Genomic DNA, 26,834 nt, shown 5'->3' with positions numbered 1-26,834 from the left:
ACGAATGCGTTTGGCGTGACATCGGGCCAACGGGTGCAGCTCTGCCGAGCTCTGCTGCCGCGCGCCCCGGCGTTCCAGCTTCTGCGGGTCGCGCTCGGGCTCCGGTGTCCTTTTAGAACAGCAGGCAATAATTACACTGCAATTCAATTGCTGCACACTCTTCGTTCATGCAAAGTTCCAAACTCGCGGCCGCGACGCGCAGGTACGTACTGGATTGGCTGACGTCACCTACACTCCACGCCACCATTTTTATTTGTCATCCTCACGCTCACACACGCGCGTTCACACACACGGAAAGCACCCGCGCATACGGTAGCGACATGACCGGTAGCTCTGCCGCCCCCGCCCGCCCCTCCCCCGCGGGCCGCCCCCACCCCCGGCGCGTCGGGCACTGGCGCGCCGTGGTTGGCCGCGCGCCGCTGGAGGCGGAGCAGGCCGTGCCGCCATTGGCTGGCTGCGCGTCGCTGCGCCGCCGTGGCGGTGCGGTGGCGGTGCGGGTGGAGGGGCGGCGGCGAGGAGGAGCCCCGGCCGCTCGGCCAGGACGCCGACGCCGAGGACTCGCCAGTCGATCGCAGCCCCGCGACCCTCGAGGACGTGTCGGAGTGCCCCGTCTTGGACCTTGGTGCCCTGTGCCGCCTGTGCCGCCGGTGCCGCGCGACGGAGAAAGTGACCCGCGACGTGCTAGTGACCGCCACCATGCACCGCAGCGCCGCGTGAAGGCCAAGGATTACCGTGCACTGCTGCAGCAACCGCAACCAACCCCAACCTCTATCCGTGCGACGCCAGCATCGCCGCGTGTGGACGCAGTTGGAAGGACGGAAAGTGAAAGAAAATGACAGTGACCAATTTCGGCATGATGAGGCCGTGTTTCACAGGATACCCCTTCCAAGGTGAGTGTAAGTGTACTTGACATTTTCTAAGCACGCGGGTGGAGGGAGGGACCGGGGCGTCCTGGGATCGGAGCGGCTGATTAGTTCGGCGCCTTTCTGAGCTTGCTTTTGCGTGAATATTGTCTCATTCCTAACGCAAAAGTGGACAAGTTTGTCACACGAACTGTTGTTATTTTGTGCAAACGCAATGCGTACCAAATTGGATCCTTCTTGTCGAATTTATGTCCCCATTGCGTACAAAATACCAACAGTCTGATGAGCAAAATTGTGGTTTGCTGCTACTTGCACATGGGATTCGCTTTGTACGTAGTTGTCTATTTGACGTGCTTTGTTTCATTCATTTCTTGACGTAGTGCCATTGTTCTTGAATTTCTTTGACGCGATTCGATTGCGGAAAAACGTTAGAAATTTACTTTAGGATAAAGTTTACCACGTGCCACGAGTAACACTACCAGTAGTGCATGCTTTTCAAATTTTCAAACAAACAAATTGTGACATTGCTCGTTATCTGTAGTATTCCGGATTATCATCTTCATTGCGTTACGCGGTGGTCACAACATCATGGAGTATGGATATATGGGACGTGATAAACCTGGATGCCACGGAGGGGGTGGGGGTCGCACTCTGCCCACTTGTCTCCATTGACGAACGTCAATATGCTAAACTTTATAGCTCGTTTGAATAGGTAATGTTGACAGGTCAACGAGGGGCGAGGGGTGGTGGAAAGGGGGGGGGGGGGGGGCTCCTTTCAGGGCGAAGGCACGATGAGGGTCGGAGGCACAAAGACGGCCTGCCCGATAGACAGCAATGCATGGAATTAGTGATTTGTAAACGCGTGCTACACTGTCTGCCCGCGCACCAATGGGATGAGAGCCTAGTCCTGAAATTGAGGTTGAATCAAAATCGGGAAGACCGAAGACGAATGAAAAACGAGACTGCTATGCGTCCGTCGCGTGAAATTCGAAATTCGTTAATGTTGTGTCGTGTCTTACATTTAGTTGGTCCCCTGTCCGCTGCGCTGAACCGACTCGAAATATTCAATTCCCTCGTGTCACGATATCCGAGATCACACACACGGATACACTCTCTCAAACTCACACACTCACACCTGTTGCGACGACAGCCGCGCCACATGCGCAGCAGCGCAGCCCCCCTTCCAATTCATCTTCCCGATTCGAAAGGCGGGTCCGTTCCAGTGTCTCGACGGTTCCGCCGCGCTGCCCGCCGTAAGTGACCATGTCTGACCGGCAGGCCCGGCAGGCCCGGCACCATACACTACCTGGAGTCCTCGGTGAACGCGCACGCACTCGAGGGACACGGCGAGACATGATAGGTGCTGGGACCCCTCGCGAGCGTCCCGAGGGGGCTGTAGACCGTGGCGGCCGGGCGCGGCGCGGCACGGCACTGCGTAGCGGTACGCATGTCACTTCACATGTCTGCGGCGCGACAACCGAGCTGACGTTTATGATGGATTGCTGTGACAGCAGTTGTAAACAACACGCCTGCCGTGCCCTGCCGTGCCTTGCCGTGCCGTGCAGAAGCCCCTGCCATATACACCGCAGTGTCCCGCTCAGTCCACCTCAGTCCGAGGAACTGCTTCTGTGCTTCGACAAGTCCGTCACTTTGTCCTGATTCCGGCCCAGCCAGTGTGCCGTTGCCTCCGCGTGGAAACTTTGACTCAGCAAGGCAAAAAGAAGAGGCACAAATTTTTCATAACTGGCAAGTCGATAATTTACCTCGCGGCGCGCGCGGCGCGTTTGCCCACGGTAGTCACGACCGCGTTGTCGTCGTCCGGACTCGACTGTCGGCGAATTGTTTTTCTGGTGGCGCGGGGAGCGGGCGGCGCACGACGGGAGCCTCGCGAAGGCGGAGCAAAGACGAGCAAGACGAGCCCCCCGTGGGGCTGGCGGGCCTGGCGGCGGGGGGCGCGAGTGACTCATCGGTGCTAAACGGTAGCCTGATCGGGGGCACTGCCAGGCACGGCGACGACGGCACCCCCGCGGCCTGCACGGCCTGCTCGGCCACCTGCGGGGGAGAAAGTCGCGCCCCGGCCGCGTCGCTCCGTCTCTCTCGCACCCACACGCAGCGCCCCACGAGAGAGACGGAGCGACGAAAGAGCGCGCGCTGAAAAGAGGCGTGGAATCTCTGCGCGAGGAAGACTGCAGAGCGAACATCGTCGCTCTGTCTCTCTCGCACTCATGAGGCGGGCCTTCCAGGTGCGAGAGAGACAGAGCGACGAAACGCTACGCTGTGCGGAGTCAGTCAGAGAACCGCGCCAAGGCGGCGCGTCGGCGCGCGGGGAGCAGCGCGGGGAGCAGGCCAAGCAGTACCAGGAACACGACGCCCGCGCGCCTACTGTCGCAGTGCAATTAGCTTTCTCAATTAGTCAATGTCCAGTCTGCGACGACGACAACGACGACGAGGTGGAAGGTGCATTTCTTCGCGATCGGGCCGCCAGCCGCACTCAATGTTGTACCGTTAGCTTCACTGCAAAAAATCTGCAGTGCAACTTCCAATAACCGAACGTTGTAACCCTACCATAAGGATTGCTCTCCGGATGAGGAATCCATCGGCGGGGTCACACGTTCAGTCCGAGTCCTGTTTAGCGACTCTGGCGCTCTAAACGCGTCTAGAGTTTTGGCCGCCGCCACCGGTCTTCTGGCCCACTGTGCGCCGCAGAGAATCACTTTGGGCGGGGCGTGCGGCGTGCGCGGCGGGGGCAGGACGCGCGCCTACACTGACTACACAGACTTACACGCACGCGCGCCGCCTTCTTCGTTTTTGTCGCGCACCGCGTCGCACCGCCACGTACTAGATTAGACGCCTAATGAAGGCGCGTGACGGCATGGCTGCCGGCTGGCGCCGAACAGTGGCTCTGCGCGTCTCTGTCGCACTCATGGGGCGTCCCGCGGCGGTGCGAGAGAGACAGACAGAGCGACGAAGCGCACTTCGGGAGCATCGCTCTCCGCGGCGCGGGGCGCGGCGGGGCGCGGCGGGCAGGGCATGGCGGCAGCGTCAATGGCGCCCCTTCACCGCGCGTGCCGCCGCCGGGCCCAACGCCCCGCCCGTGAAATAGTGCACACTGGAAAAAAAGGCTCTCGCCGATGACGCGTTTTCGTGACGATTTTGAAATACTAACCATCCCGAGTGGCACGGATCACAATGCATGTTCAACGGGCAGGTCTGTGTCTTGTTGCGCTTTGCTTCCGCTGGCATGTATTGCATGTTCGAGGGGCAGGTCATGTCTTGACCTGTGCTCTGCCTCGGTTATGCTGTAGTTTGTCAGAGATCTGCTAGGACGCACATTGGGCCAGAAGACGGGCGCCGGCGGCTCTAGACGCGTTTTGAGCTCCAGAGTCGCTAAACAGGACTCGAACCGAAGCGTGTGACCCCAACCAATGGATTCCTCGTTAAGAAAGCTATCCATTGGTGGGGTCACACGTTCGGTTCGAGTCCCATTTAGCGACTCTGGAGCTCAAAACGCGTCTAGAGTTTTGGCCGCCTCCACCGGTCTTCTGGCCCACTGTGCGCCGGTCCATGTTCATTGCGCTAACACTCGGCGACTCCTGTTGCAGGCCAGGGGCGCGTGAACCAGCTCGGCGGGGTCTTCATCAACGGGCGGCCGCTGCCCAACCACATCCGCCTCAAGATCGTGGAGATGGCGGCGGCCGGCGTGCGGCCCTGCGTCATCTCGCGCCAGCTGCGCGTGTCGCACGGCTGCGTGTCCAAGATCCTGAACCGCTACCAGGAGACGGGCTCCATCCGGCCGGGCGTCATCGGCGGCTCCAAGCCGCGCATCGCCACGCCCGACGTGGAGCAGCGCATCGAGGACTACCGCCGCGCCAACCCGGGCATCTTCAGCTGGGAGATCAGGGACAGGTGAGAACAGGCACTGTGAAAGCATCGCCACTCTTTGAAACGCGGAGGTGTGGAGGATTTTGTTTGTTTGTTTACTGTTTCACGGAGCTTAAATTTCTACTCCGCCGTCGGCCGCGCGGCAGTGTGGGTGACTCCGGGTGCCGTGTGCGTTTAAATCTCCGAACTCCAATGGGGGAAAAGTGTTTCGGTTTTGAGACCCGTGCTGCCAAAAGGTCCCTCTAATGCACCGGTGGCGACAGGGTTGCCAACCTCCGCCTGTCTACCGAGCTTCGCTCTCGAGAAGTTTGACCACGCGCTGAAGTTGGCAACCCTTTCGACACTGGTGCGTCGTGGGTCCACCTGAGCAGGCCGTACTGTAACACTGTTCGTGTCTTCTCTGCCATCGCCGCATTACAATCAGCTGTGCTGTCCTTGGAGGTCAGTGTGTTGTCAGTGACTCGTCACCGAGATGCAACACAGACAAACGGACACAGGAGGAATGCCTGGGAGAGGGGAAGAAGGGAGGCAGCGAAAGAAAAAAGGCAGTCAGTGGACCACCGCTGACCTCCTGTACCAAGGTTGAGTCGTAGTGTGTTCATTTATGGCAGTTTATGCGTTTACTGCCGGTCGCGTCCGAGACTCCGAGGCTGTTCGGAGACTCGTCGGAGACACGGCGGAGACACGTCGGAGACAGGGGTCATTGTGAGGCGAGGCTGGTTGGAGTATGATTTACAGGGGCCATCGTCCAGCCAGTCAGGGTCTCATTGTGCGCGGGCACGGTCCCAGCAGTGTACCAGCAGTCCCGGTGGGGTGACTCTATTTCAATTGCTTTTCACCTGTTTAGTTAGCAGTGTTCGCGGTAAACGCGAGCGGAGTGTCGTCCAAAGAGGAAGAATTTCGGTCCGTGAAACGCGCGCGTCTCAAATTTCAGGCGCTCACCGAAATTTGGCGGGAAATTGTTTAGGCGATGGTGATTCCGAGGAGTGGTTGGTTTCGTGGCCCTGTCTCCCTCACACCTTTACAGGACGCCTCACGAGTGCGACAGAGTCACATCGGAGTCTGCTGAATCCGTTGCTGACAGCGGCAAGGGCTTGGATCGACGGCAGTGACGTTGTCGGCCGGGCAATAAAGGCCGCAAAGGACACTTTACGAGAGCATGAGCGCTGTGCAGGGCGTGGCGGGGCGGGGCGGGGCGGGGTGGGGCGGGGCGGGGTGGGGTGGGGTGGGCGGCGAGGCGCGGCGAGGCGCGCTCAAAGGCCGGCCGCGCAGGATAAGCCACGTCGGCGGTCCCCTTGGACTCCAAATAATCCTTGCGTTCTTTTCCAGGCTCATCAAGGACGGGCTGTGCGACCGGACGTCGGCGCCGTCCGTGTCGGCCATCTCCAGGCTCGTCCGCGGGGGCTCCGAGGACGGCGACAGGAAGCCCGGACTCAGCGATCTCGACTACTGTAAGTATTGCCTTTCCTTTTTGCCGCGTTCGGCTCGGAGAGTAATCAATGGCGGGCTGGACGGCGCGATCGGAATCGCCCCGAAGGCGGACTCCTTTTTCGGTCGATGAGACGAACATGCGCCGCGCCGCCATGTTCGGGGCGCCGCCATGCCGTGGCCATCCAGGCCGTTCCCCACGATGATGGGGCTATAATAACTGCGGCCGCCGAGCGCGCCGCGCGCCGAGCCAACCAGGACGACCAGGCGAGGGAGGGGGAAGGGGGGCGGCTGGCTTCTGGCGCGGCCTATGCCGCGGCGCCGCTAAACCCGCCAGGTGGGCTGCCTGGCTGGCTGGACGGGTTGTATCCATCTCGAGGGATATCCGGCACAGCCGGGCCCGGCGTGCCGTGCCGTGCCGTTGCCTGCATCCCATTGGCCGGGGGGCGTATCCTCACCTGCGCGTCTTTCCGCCCGGCCGCGCCGCCGCCAACGAGACCCTGTCCGCGGACTGGTTCTGCGCTCGTCGCTCTGTCTCTCTCGCACCTGTACGGCAGGCCCCATGAGTGCGAGAGAGACAGATCGGCGACGTGCGCTACCGTTCTCACCCCGCGGCCAGGTGGCAGCCACCCTCCGCGACCGGAAACAGAACGGACAGCGATTCGTCGCGAGGGTGGCGCGACCCACTCCGGACTCCGAGTGTGGGGCACGGAGCACAGGCCGGCCCGCCCTTCCCAGACTTGTTACCCCGCCGCACAGCAGGCTGAGTCGTGGCTCTGCCTCTCTCGCACTCATGGGGCGTCCCGTACAGGCGCGAGAGAGACAGAGCGACGAAAACGACTCTCGGAATCAGTCTGCATAGACGACTATTGCGCTCATGTGTGGCGAAAGGCGCGGGGAAAAAACGGGATCCAGTCCAGGGAGACTGGGCCGGGCTGGGCCGGGCTGCCGTCGCGCCATGTGCTGCGCAAGGCAGGGCAAGGCAAGGCTAGATAGAGCATGCTAGAGCCGAGGGCGAGGCGCCGCCCCCCATATGCCGGCCTGCGCCCCGCGGCCCTCCCCGGCCCTGCGGCGCCGTGCCGGCTGCTGCCCTTTCGTTCTGCTGCTGCAGACTGATTCCGAGAGTCGTCGCTCTGTCTCTCTCGCACCTCGACGGCACGCCCCATGAGTGCGAGAGAGACAGAGCGACGACTCTCGGACAGTGTGCTGCCGACGACGTCGCGGCAGAGGCCTGGCGCTGGCGGGCCGCGTCCCGCATCCCCCGGCGACTTCCCTTCGCGCTCTGAAAGCTGCCGCGCCGCTGGCCTCGGCTCGGCCCGCCGCGCGGCCCTGCAGGTCTCTCTCGCGCCCCAGCGCAAAAGCCGCGTGAGTGCGAGAGCGACGGACCGTCGAAAGCGCGACTCTTCGAAAGCAAGCTTGCTGGCCGGCGGGCTGGGGGGTAATTTGGTCGCCCAGTGATGCGCGTCCTATTGGTATACACCGCCCCCGCCGCCTCCCCGCCGCCCCCGCCGACTCTCCCTGTGGCCACGCACCGCCGATGCAGCGCGCTGCTGTTGTTGTTGCTGCCGCACACACACCGATACCGCCTCGTCGTTACAGCGGCTGTCATAAAGGTTTTTAATGCTGCTTCCGCCGCCGTGAGACCCGCACACTCACGTCTCAGCGCGCAGGCAGGCCGACTCGCAGTGCCGCACCAAGCACTCGCGGCAACGTTTCAAATTTCTCGATGGCCAGCAGTTTTGCACTGCAGCCGCACCTGCGCCGGTCTATTTTCGTTGCGTGTCGGGCAGACAAATGAGTTCGCGGCCGAGGCGAGTGTGCTTTTTCGTGTGCTTTGCGGCTGCGCCACTGGCAGTGGCCACTGCCTCGCCGACAAAAGAGATGAGAAAGGCCGCTAAAGGCGGCCAGCTAAATTGTTTGGGGGATGCAGCGTGCAGGGCGCGCAGGGCGCTACGAGGCGTTTGCCCCGTCCGAGCCGAGGACGCCCCGCTGCGCGCCGATCTCGCCCTCTCGCTCGCACTCGTGGCCGAGGCCGCTGGGACGGCGGCGGTGCGCTCTCTCTCTCTCTCTCTCTCTCCCCTGGGAGCGCCGAGGACGAAGATTAATGAACGGCTCGCCCCCGCCCCGACACTGCAGCCACGCCGCCGCGCTGCCGGGCCAATTTGTGTGTGGATACTCGTCTTCTGGAAACGGTGGAGAGATAGATGCTAACTCACTGTATTAAGAGCGATCCGGCCGCTGGGATGCGCTCCCATTAGTGCGAGAGGCGATCAAGACGGCCTGCACGGCGGCGAGGCGGCGAGCGCGCACCCCGCTGCAGTGTAGCTGCAGTGCCGCGGCCCCAGAGAGCCGAAAGCCGCCAGGGCGCAGTCATCCGGGCACCTGTTGCGGCGGCCAACGCCCCTCGCGCCCCCATGTCCCCCATGCTCCCCGCGACAGCACCGCCCTAGCTGCCAACGCCAACACACCTGCCTGGCAGTGTGGCGGCTCGGGCGCAAAGCTCGCCTAGCGCTTCCCACAGGCGGACGGACGGCGGTACGGCGCACAGTGGGCCAGAAGACCGATGGAGGCGGCCAAAACCGTAAACACGTTTCGAGCTCCAGAGTCGCTAAATGGGACTCGAACCGAACGTGTGACCCCACCGATGGATTGCTCTCCGAACGAGGAATCCATTGGTGGGGTCACACGTTCGGTTCGAGTCCCATTTAGCGACTCTGGAGCTCAACGCGTCAGGAGTTTTGGCCGCCTCCACCGGTCTTCTGGCCCACTGTGCGGCGGCGGCCCCTTCTTTCTCCCACTGCGAGGCGCGAAAACCCCCGCCTCAGCAATTTGTAACTGTTGGCCTGAGCCTGCCGGCCGCTTCAGCAATATGGGAAAATGGTGCGTCGGTACCGCCTCGGGCAGCGGGGGCCCCCGGCCGCCCCGGGCCCCTGCCCCGGCGGGGGCACAGCGGGGACCAAACCTCAGGCGGCACGGAGCACGGACTGAGGGCTCGACCTGTCCGGGTCTCGCGCCCCATTTGTCCACGTTGCGGCCCAGCCGGGCCCAACATCCCACCGCCGCCCTGCGCTGCCCGCCGACCGGGATGATCCGAAAGGGGCCGAAAGGGTCCGCAGGCTGATTCACTGCTGTCTCTCTCGCACCCCTGCGGGACGCCCCTGGAGTGCGAGAGAGACGGAGAGCTGTCTCGGGAGCAGGCCGCTGACAGCGCGATGCTCGTTCTCTGCGGGCGACGGCGGTTTGACGTCCGCCTTTTTGATTGGCTCCGTTTCCGGCTCCAGGCAATCCAGGTTCCAGAGTTCCAGACCGCTTGGCGCCTCGTCTTGGGGATAACGCGGATCAAGTGCTAAGTCGGTTGCAAGTGAAGCGACGCCGTCCATAACGACGGCCTCCATAACGACCAGCGCTTTCCGCGTGACGGTCCGCTAAACGGCTGCTCCGTGCTCCGCGGGGTGCCTGCAGAGTGATTCCGAGGGCCCTTATCGTCGCTCTGTCTCTCTCGCACTGGAGCGTCCGGGGTATAGGCGCGAGAGAGACAGAGCGACGAAAGCGACTCTCGGAATCAGTCTGCTCGCGGTGCTGGTGGTGGCCTACCTCGCGACGGCGCTCGCCGTCGCACCGCGGCGCGGCTGACCACACCTGCAGCCTCCACCGCAGGGCGTAAAAATACGCTTCCCAGAAGAGCGGGCCCGACGTGTGGCTGCGTTCGAGGCACCGCGAAGGCACTGTGCGAGCCACTGTGGGCGCTACAGTGCAGGCCACCTCGCACGCGGCTCCGCGGCCCCGCGGCCAGGAGCAGGGCCTTCTAGGCCTTCTGTGCGAGGCAGCGCGGCGTGGTTTATCGCCCAAGCTTATCACGGACTACAAGACCACCGTGCGCTCCGATAGCGACCGCCCCCGTCCCCTCAAGGTCGCAGAGTAGAGTCACCCGATAGAGAGACATTTTCGTTTCGATTTCGCTTTGCGGGGGAAAGAAGGCGGAGCCGCGCGGCGCAGGCAATGCACGGCAACGCCCATGAAGATGTTACACCTGCTGGACCGCAGGCCGCCAGCTCGGGCTGGCCGGCGCTGCCGCCTGCTCGCCGCAACGTGCCGCCTTTGTTTTGCCCCGTCTATTTTTTGTTTCGAACGAACGTAATTAATTAGCCGACGTCAACGTTGGCCGGCATCCCCGCCACATCCCCGCGTCATCATCATCAGAGTCGCACCTGGAGGCTGAAACAGCGTTCCGTCGCTCTGTCTCCCTCGCACCCACACGCAACGCCCCTCGAGTGCAACAGAGACGGTGCTCGGAATCGCTCTGCCGGGCAGGACTGTGGCGGGGCCCTGCGTCGCTAGCCGGGCAGGCGCCGAGCGTGATGCTCGCTGCTTGCCACTGAATTGCCTCCCAGGCGACCTTCGGCCACCTTCGGGCCGACTGTCTTACCACGGTCTTATCCAGTGCGCACACGGGAAACGAAATCGGGTGGGCTTAGAGTGTAGTGACTGGTCGGCCGAACGGAATAAAGCCCGCCGGGTCCGTCCCATGGTCCTGCCGCCGGCCGGCCGGCGAGTGAGAAATTGTTTTAATTATTTGGAGCGATCTCGGAGTAGCCGGGCGGCCGGGCCGGGGGGAGGGCGGGGCGAGGGCACTGCCGGCACTGCTTCGCTGCTCCGCCGCCTCAATGCTCGCTGGACGCCGGCGTGCTCTGTGCCCTACCCGGCGTGCCCCGCTCCGAGGTGGCGAGGTGGACGGCGCGGCGAACAAAGGCGGCCCCTTGGGGCCCAGCGGCCAAGCCGGGCCAAGCAGACTGAGAGTCGTCTCTCTCGCACTCAAAGTTCGTCCTGTACAGGAGCGAGAGAGACAGAGGCGATCCTTCGGCATCGCGCGGCAGCGGTGCGGCAGCCAGGCAGTGTGCCAGGCACCGGACCGGAGCCCCCTCTGGGGCGCAGGCGGCGCAGGCCACCCAGGCCACACCCAGCGTTCGATTTGAGCCTTGAGGCCACCGCGACGTCGCCACCTCAACGCGCCACTTCACTCACTCGACGTTCTTTTTGCTTGCAGGCGGCAAGGGGTCGGACGCCTCGGACTGCGAGTCGGAGCCGGGCATCCCGCTCAAGCGCAAGCAGCGCCGCTCCAGGACCACGTTCTCGGCGCCGCAGCTCGACGAGCTGGAGAAGGCGTTCGAGCGCACGCAGTACCCGGACATCTACACGCGCGAGGAGCTGGCGCAGCGCACCAAGCTCACCGAGGCCCGCATCCAGGTGTGGTTCAGCAACCGGCGCGCGCGCCTGCGCAAGCAGATGTCCAGCTCGTCGGGGTCCTCGTCGTCGGGGTACGGCCCCGTGCCCGGCATCCCCGTCGCGCCCATGGCCATGCCGCCCATGTCCGTGTACCCGACCTCGTCGTCGGCGTCGTCCTCTCACGCGCCCTACATGGGGGAGACGGCGTTCACGTCGCCGCCGTCGGGCACGCTGCCAGACCAGCATGAGCAGGGCCACCACGGCCACGGCCACGGCCCCTGCGCCACGCCGCCCGAGTACATCCCCTTGTCCGGGCTGTCTGACGCCCCCGCCGCGGCCTCCGCACAGTCCGAGGGCCTCAGCCAGGACGAGGCCGGCGAGCAGACGCAGGCCTCGAGCGGCACGGGCAGCGCGGGCAGCGGACGCGGCAGCGCCACCGTGTCCAGCGCGTCGAGCGCCTCCAGCGCCTCCAGCGGCTACGGCAGCCTGTACTCCACCGCCACCAGCATGGTGAGTCCGTAGCCCTTTGCGGTGTACCCGCCCGGCCCACCGCGTCGCGCCACAAAGGCTTGCGGTGCGTCTCCGGCCTTAAAAAGTCGCCACCTTTTTCTGAGCCCGTTCTGGAATTTTTAGAAAGGAGAGCTAACGGTGTCCTTCCCTATGCTTGCAGATGGGCAACCTGTCGCCGCCCTCGTCCGAGTCGGCGCCGTCCGAGAGCCACTTCGGCCACCACCAGGGCCACATGGACAACGGACCCAGCTCGTCGCCGCAGTCCATCGCCGCCACCGGCTACCCTAGTCCCAACTACCCCAGCCCCAGCCACGGCTACCACAGCCCCACCCACGCCTACCACAGCTACCCCAGCCCCGGCTACAGCCCGGGCAGCAGCCACGCGCACTCCGTCAGCCACTCCCTGAGCCAGGGGCTGTCGCACCCCGCGTCGTCGCTCATGAGCTCCTCGGGTGAGTGCCAGTGCAGACAGCACTTTGTCGCTCGGAAACAAAACCAGTGACTAACGGGAATTTCTCTCGCCCTCGCAGTCTCCAGCAACGAGTCCGTGCTCTGCCCGACGCCGACCGCCGCCTCGTCCTCCGAGCTGGCCGTGCTCAGCAACAGCGTCACCCTGTCGGGCGGCCTGGCCAGCTCGCTGTCCGGCTCGCTGTCCGGCTCGCTGTCCGGGCCGCTGCCCTCCGGACTGGGCGTGTCCGGGCCCTGGCAGCAGTTGGCCTCGCAGCAACAGCTCGGGCCCTTGACCGGGCGCAGCCTCAACTCCTCGCCGACGTCCTCCCTGCTGGACTCGCACTCCAGCGCCATGGCGGCGCCGAGCTTCGGCCACTACGGCCAGAGGGCGCACCCCCAGCCCTTCTACTCCTGGTACTAGCGGAGCTTCGTGCCGCGTCGAACCTCCAGCCCTCCAGAGACATTATTTTCGCTGCATTTTCATATTTCTCAGAGCCAAGGTGTGTGTTTCGCACGAGCTTCTAGTCTAGCATGATGATTGTCGTCTCGACCGGTGAAAAGTGTGAGGCTTCTGCTCAAGTGTGGGATATTTTTGTAAGAGTCATGACGAAAATATGAGTCAAATCGTCCTTCTAGTAAAAATAATTATAGCTTTAGCTTGATGCTTTTTCCTGGAAATATTAAACTAAAATTGTATATTTTTGTGAAGAATTTTCAACATTTTTGTAGTTAGTCGGAACTGGGCCGTAGACGTTTTGATTTGGGATTACCACGCAAGATAGGCACGACGGCAAAAGTCACAGGTAGAATAAATGAAAAAATGAATGAAAAAGTACTGCATGTAGATACATATTGATTTATTGTGATTAATTTTAAGGAAAGTGATAAACCAGATTAGTTTTGATAGTGTTAATGTTTAACGAGTATCGGTGGTTTGCACAATGTTCAGTTGTCAATAATTAGGTTAAAAGAATAATGTGAAACCGATATTTATCAATAAATGTTATTTTGTTGTTACACAGGGACCAGCCCCTCCCACTTCACATTGTCTTCCTCAGCTGTACTTAGATAGAGCGTGGTTTAGAATAGTGTATTGTAAATATATTTTGTGCTAAGATAAAATGGAAAATGTAGTACTGTATTTTCTTACGTGCGCTCAGCCACGCTATTTTGTCAGACATAATCAGACGCCTTGAGTGTTCAGTAAGATTATGCTCGCCCCCCGCCAATTGTACACAGCGGAACTGGCGAAATCATTCTTCTAAAGTTGAATAAATTGTTGACAAATATTAAAAATTCCGTTTATTGGCCAAACCGCAGGGTGCGGGGTGCTGAACTAAAAGTGTGAGAAGTCCTCGTCGGGCGGCGCGGCCTCCGGGATGCTGGTGAGCAGCGACTTCCTCAGGTCGAACAGGCTCTTGTGCTCGTCGTCCAGGTCGGGCACGCGGGCCGGCCGCGGAATGCCCTCCTCGGACATGTTGGCGGTGAGGCCCCGCGAGGTGGTGACGGCCACGGCGTAGGCGGCGGCGTCCTGGCCTTCAGTGGCACGGTCGGCGGCCACCCTGGACCGCGAGGACATGTCCAGGTTGAGCGTGGAGCGCGCGGGGCACGGGGCGGCGGCGTACACGGCCGCCTCGCCGGTCATGTTCTCCAGCGTGCACGTGGCCGTCGTCCGCGTGGCGCGCGGCAAGCCGGAGGCGTCCTGCGCCAGGAACCCGGCCGCGCCGAGCACGGCGTCAGCGTAGCGCCCCGCGTCCTGGCCGGCCTGGGCGGCCGCGGAGGGGAACTCCACCGACCCGCCCTCCGAGAGCAGCCCCTTGCTGAACACCTTCATGACCTTCTCGCGCTGCGGCGCCGCGGCCTGGAATTCGGCCTTGGCCACGGCGTGCACGGCGTCGACGCGGGGCAGCGCGAGGGCGCTGCGGTGGTGCGACGGGTCGGGCCGGTCGGGCCGCGACTCCGGCCTCGGCTCCAGCGACAAGGACCGGCTGTCCTTGAGGCGGAGGCTGGGCACGACCAGGCCGGGGATCGGGAGGCCGTCGGTGGCGTTGGCGAGCTCCCTCAGCAGGAAGCGGGTGCCGCTGAAGCGCCGCACGAAGCTCAGCAGCGAGGACGACGGGTTGAGCACCGCGTTGTCCGAGACCGCGGCGTTGGGGGTGGCCGAGGCCGTGGGCGTGAGCGGCGCGGACGCTTCCGGGGTGTGGCTATCGTCCAGGCGAGGCGTTCGAGGGGCAGCTGGAGGCTGTGGGTCGTCGTCGCTTGGGGGCAGAGCCTGGCCACGTGGGTCCAGTGGACGTGGGTCCAGGGGACGGGGGTCCAGAGGTTGCACCGGCTCCTCTGGCTGTTGGAAATCCTGCATGAACATGGTCAAACACAATAAAGCGACGGAAAACGTGCTGAACTCCATGGCGTCGCAACACTGTCACACACCTCCTTGCCGCGACGCACCAGCTTCCAGTCGTCCTTGGCGTCGGCCAGCGAAAGGCCGCCGCTGCCCTCGGACACGGGCGCGGACATGGTGGTGCGGATGGCGCCCGCCCTCTGCGTGCGCACCGCCACGGACAACTCGTAGGCCAGGGACAGCGCGCGCCGCCCCTCCTTGGTCAGGGAGGCCAGCTCCGTGGAGGGCAGCGTGGCGGGCAGCGGGGGCAGCGAGTGCTGCGGCAGCGGCAGGAGGCGCGGGCAACGCGGGGTGGCGTTGGCGGGCATGGGGATGGGCTGGCCTAGAGGCTGGCCGTCGCCCAGCAGGTCCGCGCTGGAGCGGTCAGCCTCCATGTTGCGCCCCCGCACCTCGCCACAGGCCTCCAGGTTCATCTGCAGAGCAATTTTTAATGTTTGTTTTCCATAGAGCGGTTGCTGTGGTTTGAACCCGTGAATGAAACCGAGGGTACCTGCTCGCGGATCGGGTCCGTGCTGAGGTTGTCGAGCCAGCGCTTGACGCGCTCCTCCTTCTCGATCCTGGACGACACCACGCTCTCCACCACGGCGTCATCCGCAGCGCCCGGCTCCGCCTGCGGGTCCGCGTCCGCGTCCGCCTCCTGCGACGACCACCACGCCGAGCTGCAGACTGATTCCGAGAGTCGTTTTCGTCGCTCTGTCTCTCTCGCACCTATGGGACGTCCGGTATAAGTGCGAGAGAGACAGAGCGACGCAAACGACTCTCGGAATCAGTCTTCTGCCCTCCAAAGAGTAGCAAGCGGCGAATAACGTCGACGCCAGCCGGGAAGCTGACCTGCTCGTCCTCGTCGGCGTCCTCGGCGTCACGAAAAAACCAGCGGCTGAGGGTGGCGTGCGCGGCCAGGATGACGCAGCCCAGCGCGTAGACGCAGCCCAGCGCCAGCGTGGCCTGCAGCAGCAGCCAGGCGGTGCGCGGCGACAGCAGCGAGCGCGGCACCAGGCCGAGCAGGCCGTGCACGCCGACGACCAGCGCGCTCAGCGTCAGCACGGCCACCTCGTGCAGGCGCACGCTCGGCGCGTTGTCCCACACGTCCGTCACGATGCTCTCCAGGGAGGTGTAGTTGTAGGCGGGCGGCAGCAGCGCGCCGGCGGCCTCCTCGGAGGACATGTTGTCCCCCTGCGAGCAGAGGGTTGCCGAGGGTCGGTCGCAAGTCAGCGCGCTGACACGCTGTTTCCAACTCGGTGCCATTCATCCTCACCGAGTCCCCGATGAGCATGTCTTCATACTCCGTCGTCCCGATCGTCAAGGTGTCCACGTCCATTTTTGTTACCGTTTCGTTTCTCTTTTTCGTGAGGCCGCGCTAAAGGGATGAGACCGTCGTGTTCTGTTGGACGACTTGCATGTTGCGGTGACTTTAGGATTCCACTTTGAATTTAGAAAACATGTTTTTTGTGTTTTTGTTTTTTGTGCTTCCCCCTACATTCCGGCACGGGAAGTTGCCATGACTCGTCCAACAATGGTTTCGGCCGGGCCTGCCAACTGTGCGGGGCCCCCGCCCCGAACACATCGCGCCCGCCGGCCACACTGCTACACTGCTCACGGGCTTAGTTCGGCTTTTGTTTCCGCCAGTCACGCTGTGACCCAGGAAGTGGCGCGAAACGCGGAGGAAATGACGAATGACGCCACCGGTGTGGCCTTGGCGGCGCCACTGTGCGACTCAAATACTGAAACCACTGAAACACTGAACGCCGCGTGCGGTGGTGTGGCAGCACTGCCTTCCCGCACCGCCCCCTCGCACGCCGCGGCGCCAACCCTTCAGACTGGTTCCGAGAGTCGTTTTCGTCGCTCTGTCTCTCCCGCACGCATGCGGGACGCCCCATGAGTGCGAGAGAAACGGAGCGACGAAAACGACTCTCGGAATGAGTCTGCTGCGCACTGCTGCGCCGGCCGCGCGCCGCGGGGTAGTTGTTCCCGACCACGCCGCGCCGATAGACTCCCACGACGTACAGTCTCTCCTCCCTAGAAGGGGTCGCCCCGACCTCGGCGTCGCCCAGGCCGCCGCCCAGCCGATAGCCCGCCAAACTGCGCACCTCGCAGACTCGCGGGGGCACCGGGACACCGCGCGCCACGCGGCCCATCACGAGGAGTGCGGCCACGTCGGGCCACGTGGAGGTTAGGGGTTCGGCTGTTCGGCTTCGCGATTCGCAGTGGCGTGGGCCGGCGCCCGGCAACCAGGAGCAGCCAGCTGACATCGACAAGCGGGAAGCGCGACGTACTTACGGCCCGCGGACGACGGGCGGCATGTCCGCGCTGTGACGTGACACGGGCGGCAAGACAGCCTGGGAGGTAGGCCGCCCATCGGGCACCACTGTGCGCTCGGCGGCCTGGCGCTCAGGCGGCTGCGGCACGGCCGGCCGTCGGCTGTCGAGCGATTCAAAACAGCGGTTCGTCGCTGTGTCTCTCTCGCACACTTACGGAGTGCCCCATGAGTGCGAGAGAAACAGCGACGAAACTGGCTGGTCGCTGATTGCCGCAATCGCCTTGTCTAATTGCAGGAGTCATGAAGAGGCTTATCGCGTACATTGCGCGCCGGCCGCGGGTTTTCTTCAGGGGAGTTTCCGACTTGGCCAGGGGCAAGCGGGCTCGCGACAAGAGGGGGTTGTGCAGGTGCCAAAAGCAAAGACATGCAGACAGGAAAGTTTCTCCGAGTCGGCCCCCGCGGGCGCGCTCAGACCGTTACCGTGTGATTGCAGGCTGATCCCGCCGTGCTCGACGAGTATTTTTTGGCGCCTCGCCTGGCGGCGGTTCGAACACCCGCGAGGCCAGAGATGGCTGAAAACGGCCCCTACAGTGGTGGAGGAAGAAGTGCCTCAGGATGCAACTCGCGAGGCCAGCGTCGAGGAACCTGGAGCAGTCGGAAGAGACGCAAGCACGGAGGAACCTTCCGTGGTGGCAGAAAAGACGCAAGACGACAGCGACGCGGAGGTTGGAGCCGTCGGGGCAGACTCGGGTTCAGACGCGCACTGCGTGGCTGCCGAAGAACTTCCAGAGAGCAGTGCGCTTCAGTCTGCTCCCGACGCAATCTCGGAACTAGGGACACTCCCCCAGGGCGAGGATCAAGACCAGGACCCACCGACCAACAGTCCACAGGATGCTGATGAAGTCGCGCGAGACGAAGTCGAGGCTGATGTTGCCATGCCGTCGTCTAGCTCGGAGCAGGTCGACCGCGCGGCTTCGGCCTCCGCCTGCCGCAGCCCCGCGCTGAGCCCTCGCAGCAGCAGGACGGAGGTCTTTGACGAGGCCGGGGCTGCGACTGAACCAGCCGGCAGGGCTCGCTCCGTCAGCACCCACCAGCAGGGCCAGCAGGGCCAGCAGGGCCAGTGGCACGTACGTGGCCTCGACGCTGTCCTTGGCGTCCGCGGCGAGCCTGCCGCCCAGCACGCGCAGTGAGGGCTTCGCGTCCACGCTGTCGGTGTGCACGGCCAGCAGCGCGCCGCAGCCAGCGCGCCGCCGGTCGCTGCTGCCTTTGCGGATCGGCGCGCCGCCGCCCTCCCTGGCCAGGGCCACGCCTGCGGACTCCATCATGTCCTCCAGGTGAGGCTCAGGATTTCTCCACAAAGTCCGCCCCTTGACCGCGCTCTAAATGGATTGGTCTTCAGGCTGTCCCTGCCCTCGCTGAGGTCCAACGCGTCCCCCGTGCGGCCGCGGAGCTCCCTGTCACTGCGCGCCGAGGCACGCCGTTCTGCCGAGCACGTAGCCGTCAACGCCGCCATCCCCGGAATCCGACAGCCCGCCCGCCTGCGGCCACCCGTGGGGCCGAGACCGCCGGTCAGATAAAAATGCCCATTCAAACCTGCCGCGATGCGATGTGCACCCATTGGCCGCGATTCGCAGAAGTGATTCTCGTTTTTATAGACCCACGGCGGTGGCGACGTGCTTCCCTCCGCGGCGACCCCCGTGCCCGCGGCCCTGCCGGGCACGCCCGGCCCGGCGGAGTCCGGCGACGCGGAGTCCTTGGCCTCGCGGCGGGGGTTGGGCCCTCCCACCGCCTCCTCGCCGTCCGCCTCTCGCGGTGCCGGCCACAGCACTGCAAGTGTCGGAAGCGCCGCGCCCTCGCCGTCGACGCCTCTCACGGACCGCGTGGCGCGCTCCTCGGCGCGGCTGCACTTCATGAAGACGGCCTGCAAGGCGGGCGCCGCGAGCACCGAGTGCGCGGCCGGCGCCGGCCTCCACGGCGCGGACGTCGGCCAGGCGCGCCGCGAGAAGCTGGACCGCCTCCTCTACGGCGACGTAATCGAAGCAACACGACGTGATGCTCGCGGTCCTGCTGACCGAACAGTGCTTTCGTCGCTGTCTCTCTCGCACTCATGGGGTGGTCCTTAGGGGGCGACAGAGACAGAGCGACGAAGCAGTGGTCGGAATCAACCTGCTGTGCTGTTGCTCCAGATGCCGGTGTGGCTGGCGGTGGACCCCGTGGCGGTGGTGCTGGGCGTGTGCTGCCCCGGCCTGTCCTACACGACGGGCTTCGTGGTCTCCAACCGCGGCCGCGTCGCCGTCTCGCTGGTCGTGTCGGCGCCGCGCGAGCTGCGGAGGCACGTCGCCGTCAAGCCCGGCGCGCTCAGGCTGCGGCCCGGCGAGCGCCGCCGCGTGCAGCTGCACCTGTGCGCCAGGTGCGTGGTGCCTTACCGCCGCCTAATCACGCGGTGCAGCAGCAGACTCATTCCGAGAGTCGTTACTGTCACTCTGTCTCTCTCGCACTCACAGAGCGTCCCGTATGACTGCGAGAGAGACAGAGCGACGAGAACGACTCTCGGAATCAGTCTGCAGCCAGACCAGCCAGACGGGCAGCTCGTCAAGGAGTGCCCGTGGTGGCCGCTGCACGTTCATTCCGAGGCGGATCGGGACTTCCCCGCTCTGCCTCTCTCGCACTCGTGGACTCTTCGCGCGGCTGGTGCGAGTGCGAGAGAGACAGAGCGACGAAGCCGTTTGGGAATGAAGCCTGCTGCCACGCGGCCCTGCTTTCCCTTCACAGACAGTCCTTCTCCCGTGATGCACAGAGGTTCACCTGCCGGCTGTCGAGGGTCACGCAGTTCGGCGTGCAGGTGGCCCCGCTCACCAAGGCCGTGCGCGGCCTCGGTGGACATGGCGTGCTCTGCGTGCAGGTACAGGAGGATACGCACAGTGAGCCAGAAGACCGGTGGAGGCAGCCCGCGCGTTTTGAGTTCCAGAGTCGCTGATTGGGACTAGAACCGAAGGCGTGACCCCACCTATACATTGCTTTCGGATGAGGAATCCATTGATGGGGCAACACGTTCGGTTCGAGTGCGTCTTGGGTTTTGACCGCCTCCACCGGTCTTTTCTGGCCCACTGTGACACGATCGCCGGCTCGGCAAAGACAGTGTGGTTACGTGTCGGAGTGATTGGAACGCCTTGTGTTGGAGGTGCTGGTCGCTGTGTCGCCCCCCGCGCTGGAGATACGCCCCGCCAATCTGCAGCTCGGCCACGTGCTCTCCGGCGTGAGCACGGCCACGGCCTCGTTGAAGCTCGCCAACCGCTCTCTCATGGCGCAGGAGTACGGCTTCGTCAACATTCCCGAGGTGCGCGTCGACTCCTCCGAAGTTTTAACAAAAGCAATATGTGATGGACTTGAGCCATGATAATCTGGGCCTTTCCGGCTTGCAGGACGTCCGCGTCGAGCCTGGCGGAGGCTTCGGCAAGCTGCGGCCCGGCGAAGTGGTGGACCTGAAGGTTGTCTACAGCCCGGTCGGCGCCGAGGGCCGCCGTGAGTTCCTCCTTGACGTAGACACGGTCCTAGGGCTGGCGGCGCGGTCGGCTCGCCTCCACGGCCGCCGGTCCAAGAGCAAGACCAGCATGGCGTCCTCCGCCTGCTCCGTGCAGGTCACCGCCGACGTCCTGGTGCCCAGGCTGCAGCTTTCGGCGCACCGGGTGACCTTCCCGACGACGTCTGTCGGCGCGCACGCCACCGCCGACATCACCATGGTGAACATCTAAAGGAGCGCCACGCCGCGACCGCCATGACTGAGTCACTGAAGTTCTCTCTGCCGTGCTCGATGTGCGTAGACCTGCGCCGCCGCCGAGGCCCAGTTCTCCTTCGAGTCCCCCGACTACCTGCAAGTCATCCCTCCGGCCGGCTCGCTCGTTCGCGGCCAGGTACGCCGTGAGGCAGGCATCCCAACGCACTCCACCTGCGGCGCGACCATTACCATTACCACTACGGGCTAGGCCACACATGATCGTATGCCGTTTCGGGCCCGACACAAGCTCGCCACACTCTGCCGGCTCGGCCCGCCCGGCCCGGCCCGGCCCGCACCACCGCAGGCCACGCAACTCAGCAGTTTGTCAACTAATGCGACGAATCTTCCTTGTTGCGTTGCTATTTTAGTGCCTCAGAGTGGTGCTGCTGTTCCTGCCGCGACCCGGCGACTCTGACGCACAGGTGGGCTTCCTCATGGCCAGACGCCGCGACCAAACAACAACAAAACCAGCCCTCCCCATGTCCTCAACAAATTGTTGTTGTTTCCAGGACGACTACGGCGAGACGCGGGAAGTCAGCATCGTTTGCGAGGCGGAGACTAGGCTCGCCGAACACGACCAATGGTGGGAGCAAATGCTACACTGGTGAATCAAAGGCATTAAAATTTTGCCCATTAAGGGCGTAAACGACGTCAGTTCACGAAGCTTGCCAAAAGTGGATCATCCCCCCCCTTTCTCGTGACTTCCCTGCACTCGTTCGCAGACCCGATAGTTGTGCTTTGTTTACACACTTTCTGATTCCGATAATCGGTGCCGCGCAGTTCCCGTCCGTCACTTTTTTCGCCTCTGTGCGGTGCCGGCGCCGCCCCGCCGCTCGTGCAAAATAAACATTGGCACACGGGTCACTGGCGCCCCTACGGCGGCCCGGCGGCGGCCGCGGCGGTAGGGCCGCGGCGCTGCATTGCCTGGCATTGCCGCCACCGACGTCATCGTGACGTATCTCCAGGAGACGTCACGCCGCGATCCGTAACGGCAGTCGGTCGGCAGTGTCAACTCTTGGATAACCCCGCGTGCGTTGTGCCGTCTGCCCCCCCCCCCTCTTTTTCCCCGGCGACCGGTCCACTAAAGCATTATGCACGTTCAATCACACTTTTTGTCCCCGCCGAATGGGACCAGAGTCCGCAACACGCACTCTCTTTCATCCGCACCAGGGTGGATCAGTTTTGACCTACCTCTCACTGAGTTCTACCCACTAGAAACAAGGAATAGATATAGAAATATCTCGATTCATTATTTCTATTGGGTAATTTACATGAGGGGTAGGTCAACTCATAGACACCCATCCGCAGGCGACGGGAGTCGATCCCGGTGCTGGCGCAGTGCCGCGCGGAGCCCGCCTCGCTGCTCCCCGTGTCGCAGGCCGTGGCGTTCGACGCCGTGGCCGTGGGCTGCAGTGCGAGTCGCGACGTGGTCCTGGACAACGCGTCGGCGTCCTGGCTGCGCGTGCAGCCCGCGCCGCTCCAGGACGTCCAGGACGCCTTCTCCTGGCCGGTGGCACCGGTGTGCCTGCCCCCCGGCCACCAGATGAGGCTGACGGTCACCTTCGCCCCGACGCGCGAGCAGAGCGAGGCACGTAAGGGTATTTCTCTCCCCTATCTCTGATCACGAGAATGCGTGTTCGAGTTCAAGTCCCGGCATTTCAGTTTGTTTTCCTGGCGCGACTTTTGCAAGCGAAAATGGGGGGCATTAATGATCTGCTGCGGTGTGGAATGTGGAATGTGGGGTCGCGACAGAGGCACTGCACTGCCCCGTCGTCATGGCAACCCTCGTCCCTCTCGCCACCACCCCGAGCTCCTCGGGCAGGGGCGGGCGTCCGTCGGCATGAAGCCGAACGGGCGGAGGACCGTGCGCGTGCCGCCGCCGCAGACGTCCGAGATGGTGCTGAGCGCCGTGCGCCACCTCGTCAGCTCGGAGGAGGGCGCGGGGGCGGCGGGCGCGCGGCCCAAGGACGTGGTGCGCTACATCCGGCGGGTGTACCACGTGCGCGCGCCCTGGGTCAAGAGGGATGTGAGCAGTGCCCTGCGCTGGGCCGTCGAGTTCGGCCTGGTGCACCGGCCCAAGAGGGGCGTGTACGTCCCCGTCGCGGACGCCGCGGACGCCGTGCAAGAGGACGCCCTACACGACGTCGGCGCCGAGGCGGCGCGCCGGGACCACCTGCTGCGCCGCGCCGTGGACAACTTCCGCATGGCCGGGATGGCGGCACGCCTGAGGGCGGCCGCGTTGGAGACGCAGCACCGCGACGACGGCGCGGGCCCTTCCGGAGTGCACTTCCGCAACGTGTACGACGACGACCTGCCCCCCGAGGTCGAGCTCGACGCGGAGGACGACGTGGCCCTCGACGACGGCGGCTCCTGCAGCTGACCGTCACGTGTGTGTCCGTGGTCGCGGACAGGGTCTGGGCCGCAGTGGGAGACTGATCGCTACCCTGCTGCAGCAGGTGGTGCGGGTGCTGCGGCTGCAGTACGAGGCCGACGACGTCGCCGCCGGCGCGGCCTCCGTACGGCTGAGCGGCACCGCGGTGGAGGCGCAGTACCGCGTCGTGCCGGACGCCAGGGCGGTGAGGCTGAGCGCGCGCCGGCGGCCGCGCCGGCAGCAAGGCGGCATCGCGGCGCCGGACCGGCCCGACGTGGCCACCATCCAGGTGAGCGGCGTGAGCGTCGGGAGGGAACCAACGGCCAGCGTGAGGACCCAATGAGCACCGACTCGATGTTCGCAGATACGCAACACCTGCTCCGCCGCCCTGGACATGACCGTCGCCAGCCTGGCCGAGTTCGACCTGGGGCCTCGCGTCGGGACCCACGGCCTCCACGACGAGGAGGGCGCTTCCACCGCGGAGTCCTCGGTCGCGCCCAAGCTGTCCAAGGCCATGACCTTGTCGGAGCAGGCCGCCGTGCGGCGCTGCGAGGCCCTGGTGCCGCTGGGCGGGGCCGTGCACTGCTTCGTCGTGGTGCCGGAGCCCGGCCGCGTAGTCTCGGTGGCGCCAGGGGAGCAGCTCTGCCTCGGCGTGCGCTTCGCACCGCCCTCCTTCTCCAGGCAGTACTTGGCCGTCCTGGAGCTGCGCCTCGGTGGCGGCAGCAACGCCAGCAACGCCTGCACTGCCCGGCGGTTCACGTGTTTTGGAAACCTCAGCCCCTTGCAAGAGCAGCAGACCGGTACGCTGGACGCCTTGGACCAGCCCGGCCCTCCCGGCCCCGGCACGAGCTGTTGTTCCTTGCCAAAATAAAGGACCGCTCAGCATGTCTTTGCACTGCATACTCCCAGTCCCGAACAGCAAAATTGAATAGTGCTTGTGGTTTACTCAATATTAGTTGAGCATGTTCTATACATCAGTTAGGCACTGCCTTCTCCTCTCATAAAGAAAAATAAGGGCTGAAAAAACAAACAACAATAAGACATTACAATATTTTTTTAAACAAATAATTTTATTTAACTCTTGATGACAAAACAATGTACAAATATACAAAACAAGAAAGAAGAGACATGTGTAATTGCAATTGATTTTAAAATAAAAATGATGACAGTCCAAGTATTTTTCTACTGGTGGGATCACAGATAATTTGAAAAAAAAAAGGAAAACAAATTGTTTAAAACAATTAAAAAACAAACAAAACAACCATTCTCAATTATACGTGCTAAAACACTGATAGAGGGAAACAACTTTCAGACAGGCTTAAATTAATTGATGTCTTTATATAAACACAATGGAATGGCTGTTGTGAATTGATTCAGTCGTACAGACAGACATAATTAATAAATCATATACATATATACATTTTGGAGAGAGATCAGGAACCAGGTACATTCATCTTACTTAATCTTAAAATGAAATCTAGTAAGAACATTTGAACTTTAATCTCAGAACTATTCATGGTAACAAAAAAGCCTGGAAAACCAGCCTGCTGAAGAGTTTCTTGCTGTTCAGCAACCTGAAAATTTCAAAACAATAATTTTTACTTCATATTAGACGCTCAAACAAAGTAAAATAACTATGGTCAAACGATCTTGCCTTTGTATCAAGTTGTTTCACTAATTTCATGTCAACGTCAACAAGCTGTTTCCTGTGTTTGGCAGCCATCGCAGCACGGATAGTGTCATGTTCATAAATGGATGCTCCTTCTAATGCCTTTGTGGTTTCCGCTATTTAAAAAACAATGTGCGCATTGGATGTCGTGTAGCCACAAAAGGTTCCTGGCCAAATAAAATTCACACACACTTACCTTGCTGTTTATTTGTAACTTTTAGTCTCAAATGAATGAGGTATTTCTCAGTTACATGCTGAATATCCATCAAACCTTTGACTATTTCAAAGTTGATACTGTTTGTTAAACATTGTGCCAAGTTAGAGCAAAGCTCTGGAGAAATTTTTTTCTGATACTTCCTGTAAAATGAAAAATTGATATCACATGTTGTAAAATCTGATGGTGAGTTCTAAAGAATTCAATTTCAAAGACAATGCTGTCAGAAATAGACAATACTTGGGAATCTCTGAAAGCATAGTGTTTAGCTTTTCCAAAAAGAAGGCGTATTTGACTCCATCTTCGTCTGACACCAAAGGAGCTTCTGCTGTCACTTCTTCGGAGATTTCCATTTTGTTTGAAAGAGCAACGACCATTTTTCACAAAGTTGACATACTTTCAGGTGTAGAACATAACCAACTTTCGTAATGTTTTGATGTTTTGGTCTAGATTTAAGGTGACATGTCTCTGCCGATAACGTGGCCGACTGTGGGGTCTTATTTGCACGCCTGCTTCTCATTGGTTCTCCACAGCTCACTCCCAGCCAATGGCAGGAGGCGCGGCATGGCGCTGTGTTTGAATGGACCGCGCTTCTGGCAATCGGTCTGTTGTCCACTCACCGACCGAAGGCTTCCCTGCTAAATGGTTGTTCGGCACCGTCGGCCTTTCAAACAGTCAGTAGGGTGTCAGTGGGCGAATGTCAATTTCTTTCTGACGGAAGGCCCGGCTTTTTGCTGAAATGCCGCCTGGAAAGGTTAAAGACCTTGTTTACTGCGGAACATTCCGCCGTGCCGTGCCGAGCCGAGCCGTGCCGTCCCAACAAGCAACCAATTTGTCCCGACCCGAGTGAGTACTACATGGTGGATCGCGCGCCCTGCCTGCCACTTTCGCCTGGCAAACGAATTGCAGAGACGAGAGCGCCGGCGGCAGACATCTCTCCGTTGCAGCCGTTAACCTATCCGCTGCCCCTTTCAGTGTGCGACCGCCAGAACCGCCAGACGATAGGCCCGCCACTATATTGGAGCGAATCAAAGCAGTGGTGGCGGCGGCCCCCACGGTGTGGCTGCCGAATCAGTCGACCAACGGTCCCGTAATAATGCCTTGATTACCGCCAATTAGACTATCGAGCAGACATCAGTATTTCGCGGTGGCGTAGACGGGGAGCGCGGAGTCAATCTAACGAGTTTCTCATGCTCAAGCGAAGATTTGCTTCGGCCGGTCACACGCCACTTTGCGGACCCAAAGGCAAACCGCAAGCAGAGCATATTTCTGTTTACCTCTTTTCTGTAATCAACGCCGAATTGGGTCGATAAGTGATGACTTCGTGGACCCGATCGCCTTTTTTTGGCGACTTTTGCCGAAGTCATGTTTGGTTCTATCACCCACTCAACGGTGCAAAAAACTTGCACCACCCCCGTAGTCATGCTACAATGTCAAACTTTTATCAGAACACTGTGTGGCTACCGCTGTACCATACGTCAGAAAAAGTGCTTCAAAAATTTAAAATTAATTTCCGTCTCATGCAGTGAAGTACTCCTTTATCTGGCTTAGAGTCCATAGGGCGTTTGTTCGGCAACACGCTACTTTGTCAGAACTAAAACCCTGTACAGTCAGCACTGATAATATCGTCTTCCATGGCTTCGAGAAAAAAAATGAGACAAAGCGATAGTGACAGAGGAAAATCATGCATGGGACACCAAAAACCGAAAATGGTGATAAGACGATTTTTTTGTGTGTTCAGCCCGAGGGGTGCAACTGTCCCCACCTCATCACACAGCGGGCCGCGCGTGT

The 26,834-nt window shown here is 61.8% G+C and overlaps 5 protein-coding genes across 5 annotated transcripts; 3 read left to right on the top strand and 2 right to left on the bottom strand.

The window, feature by feature from the left end:
- Positions 1–578: 578 nt before the first annotated feature.
- On the top strand, positions 579–11,807 carry LOC117643994 (protein gooseberry-like; the record flags this gene model as incomplete). The annotated part of the gene is made up of 4 exons (XM_034383180.1): positions 579–890; positions 4,466–4,769; positions 6,075–6,196; positions 11,218–11,807. Coding segments are annotated over exons 1-4 (1,074 nt in total), but the record flags the coding sequence as incomplete, so codon positions are not given.
- Positions 11,808–11,851: 44 nt separating this feature from the next.
- Positions 11,852–12,777, top strand: LOC117643993 (prisilkin-39-like). The gene is made up of 3 exons (XM_034383179.1): positions 11,852–11,906; positions 12,067–12,358; positions 12,437–12,777. Exons 1-3 carry the CDS (start codon positions 11,904–11,906, stop codon positions 12,775–12,777), a joined length of 636 nt encoding a protein of 211 aa, XP_034239070.1. The 5' UTR covers positions 11,852–11,903.
- An 866-nt stretch (positions 12,778–13,643) lies between these two features.
- On the bottom strand, positions 13,644–16,557 carry LOC117643992. The gene is made up of 5 exons (XM_034383178.1): positions 16,013–16,557; positions 15,589–15,930; positions 15,248–15,367; positions 14,787–15,170; positions 13,644–14,709 (listed from the first exon to the last, which is right to left on the bottom strand). The coding sequence occupies exons 1-5, from the start codon at positions 16,073–16,075 to the stop codon at positions 13,693–13,695; spliced, it is 1,926 nt and encodes a 641-aa protein (XP_034239069.1). The 5' UTR covers positions 16,076–16,557; the 3' UTR covers positions 13,644–13,692.
- A 2,643-nt stretch (positions 16,558–19,200) lies between these two features.
- Positions 19,201–21,204, top strand: LOC117643990 (cilia- and flagella-associated protein 74-like). The gene is made up of 6 exons (XM_034383177.1): positions 19,201–19,424; positions 19,787–19,916; positions 20,196–20,351; positions 20,437–20,754; positions 20,836–20,992; positions 21,158–21,204. Exons 1-6 carry the CDS (start codon positions 19,201–19,203, stop codon positions 21,202–21,204), a joined length of 1,032 nt encoding a protein of 343 aa, XP_034239068.1.
- Positions 21,205–24,199: 2,995 nt separating this feature from the next.
- Positions 24,200–25,540, bottom strand: LOC117643442 (gonadal protein gdl). Its single transcript, XM_034382353.1, has 4 exons — positions 25,284–25,540; positions 25,026–25,186; positions 24,815–24,945; positions 24,200–24,734 (listed from the first exon to the last, which is right to left on the bottom strand). Exons 1-4 carry the CDS (start codon positions 25,418–25,420, stop codon positions 24,594–24,596), a joined length of 570 nt encoding a protein of 189 aa, XP_034238244.1. The 5' UTR covers positions 25,421–25,540; the 3' UTR covers positions 24,200–24,593.
- Positions 25,541–26,834: the final 1,294 nt, after the last annotated feature.

Source organism: Thrips palmi, unplaced genomic scaffold (genome assembly GCF_012932325.1).
Source record: "Thrips palmi isolate BJ-2018 unplaced genomic scaffold, TpBJ-2018v1 HiC_scaffold_17, whole genome shotgun sequence".
Lineage (NCBI taxonomy): Eukaryota > Metazoa > Arthropoda > Insecta > Thysanoptera > Thripidae > Thrips > Thrips palmi.
Note: the sequence above shows the minus strand (reverse complement) of the source record. Positions and strands in the feature narration are given on the sequence as shown.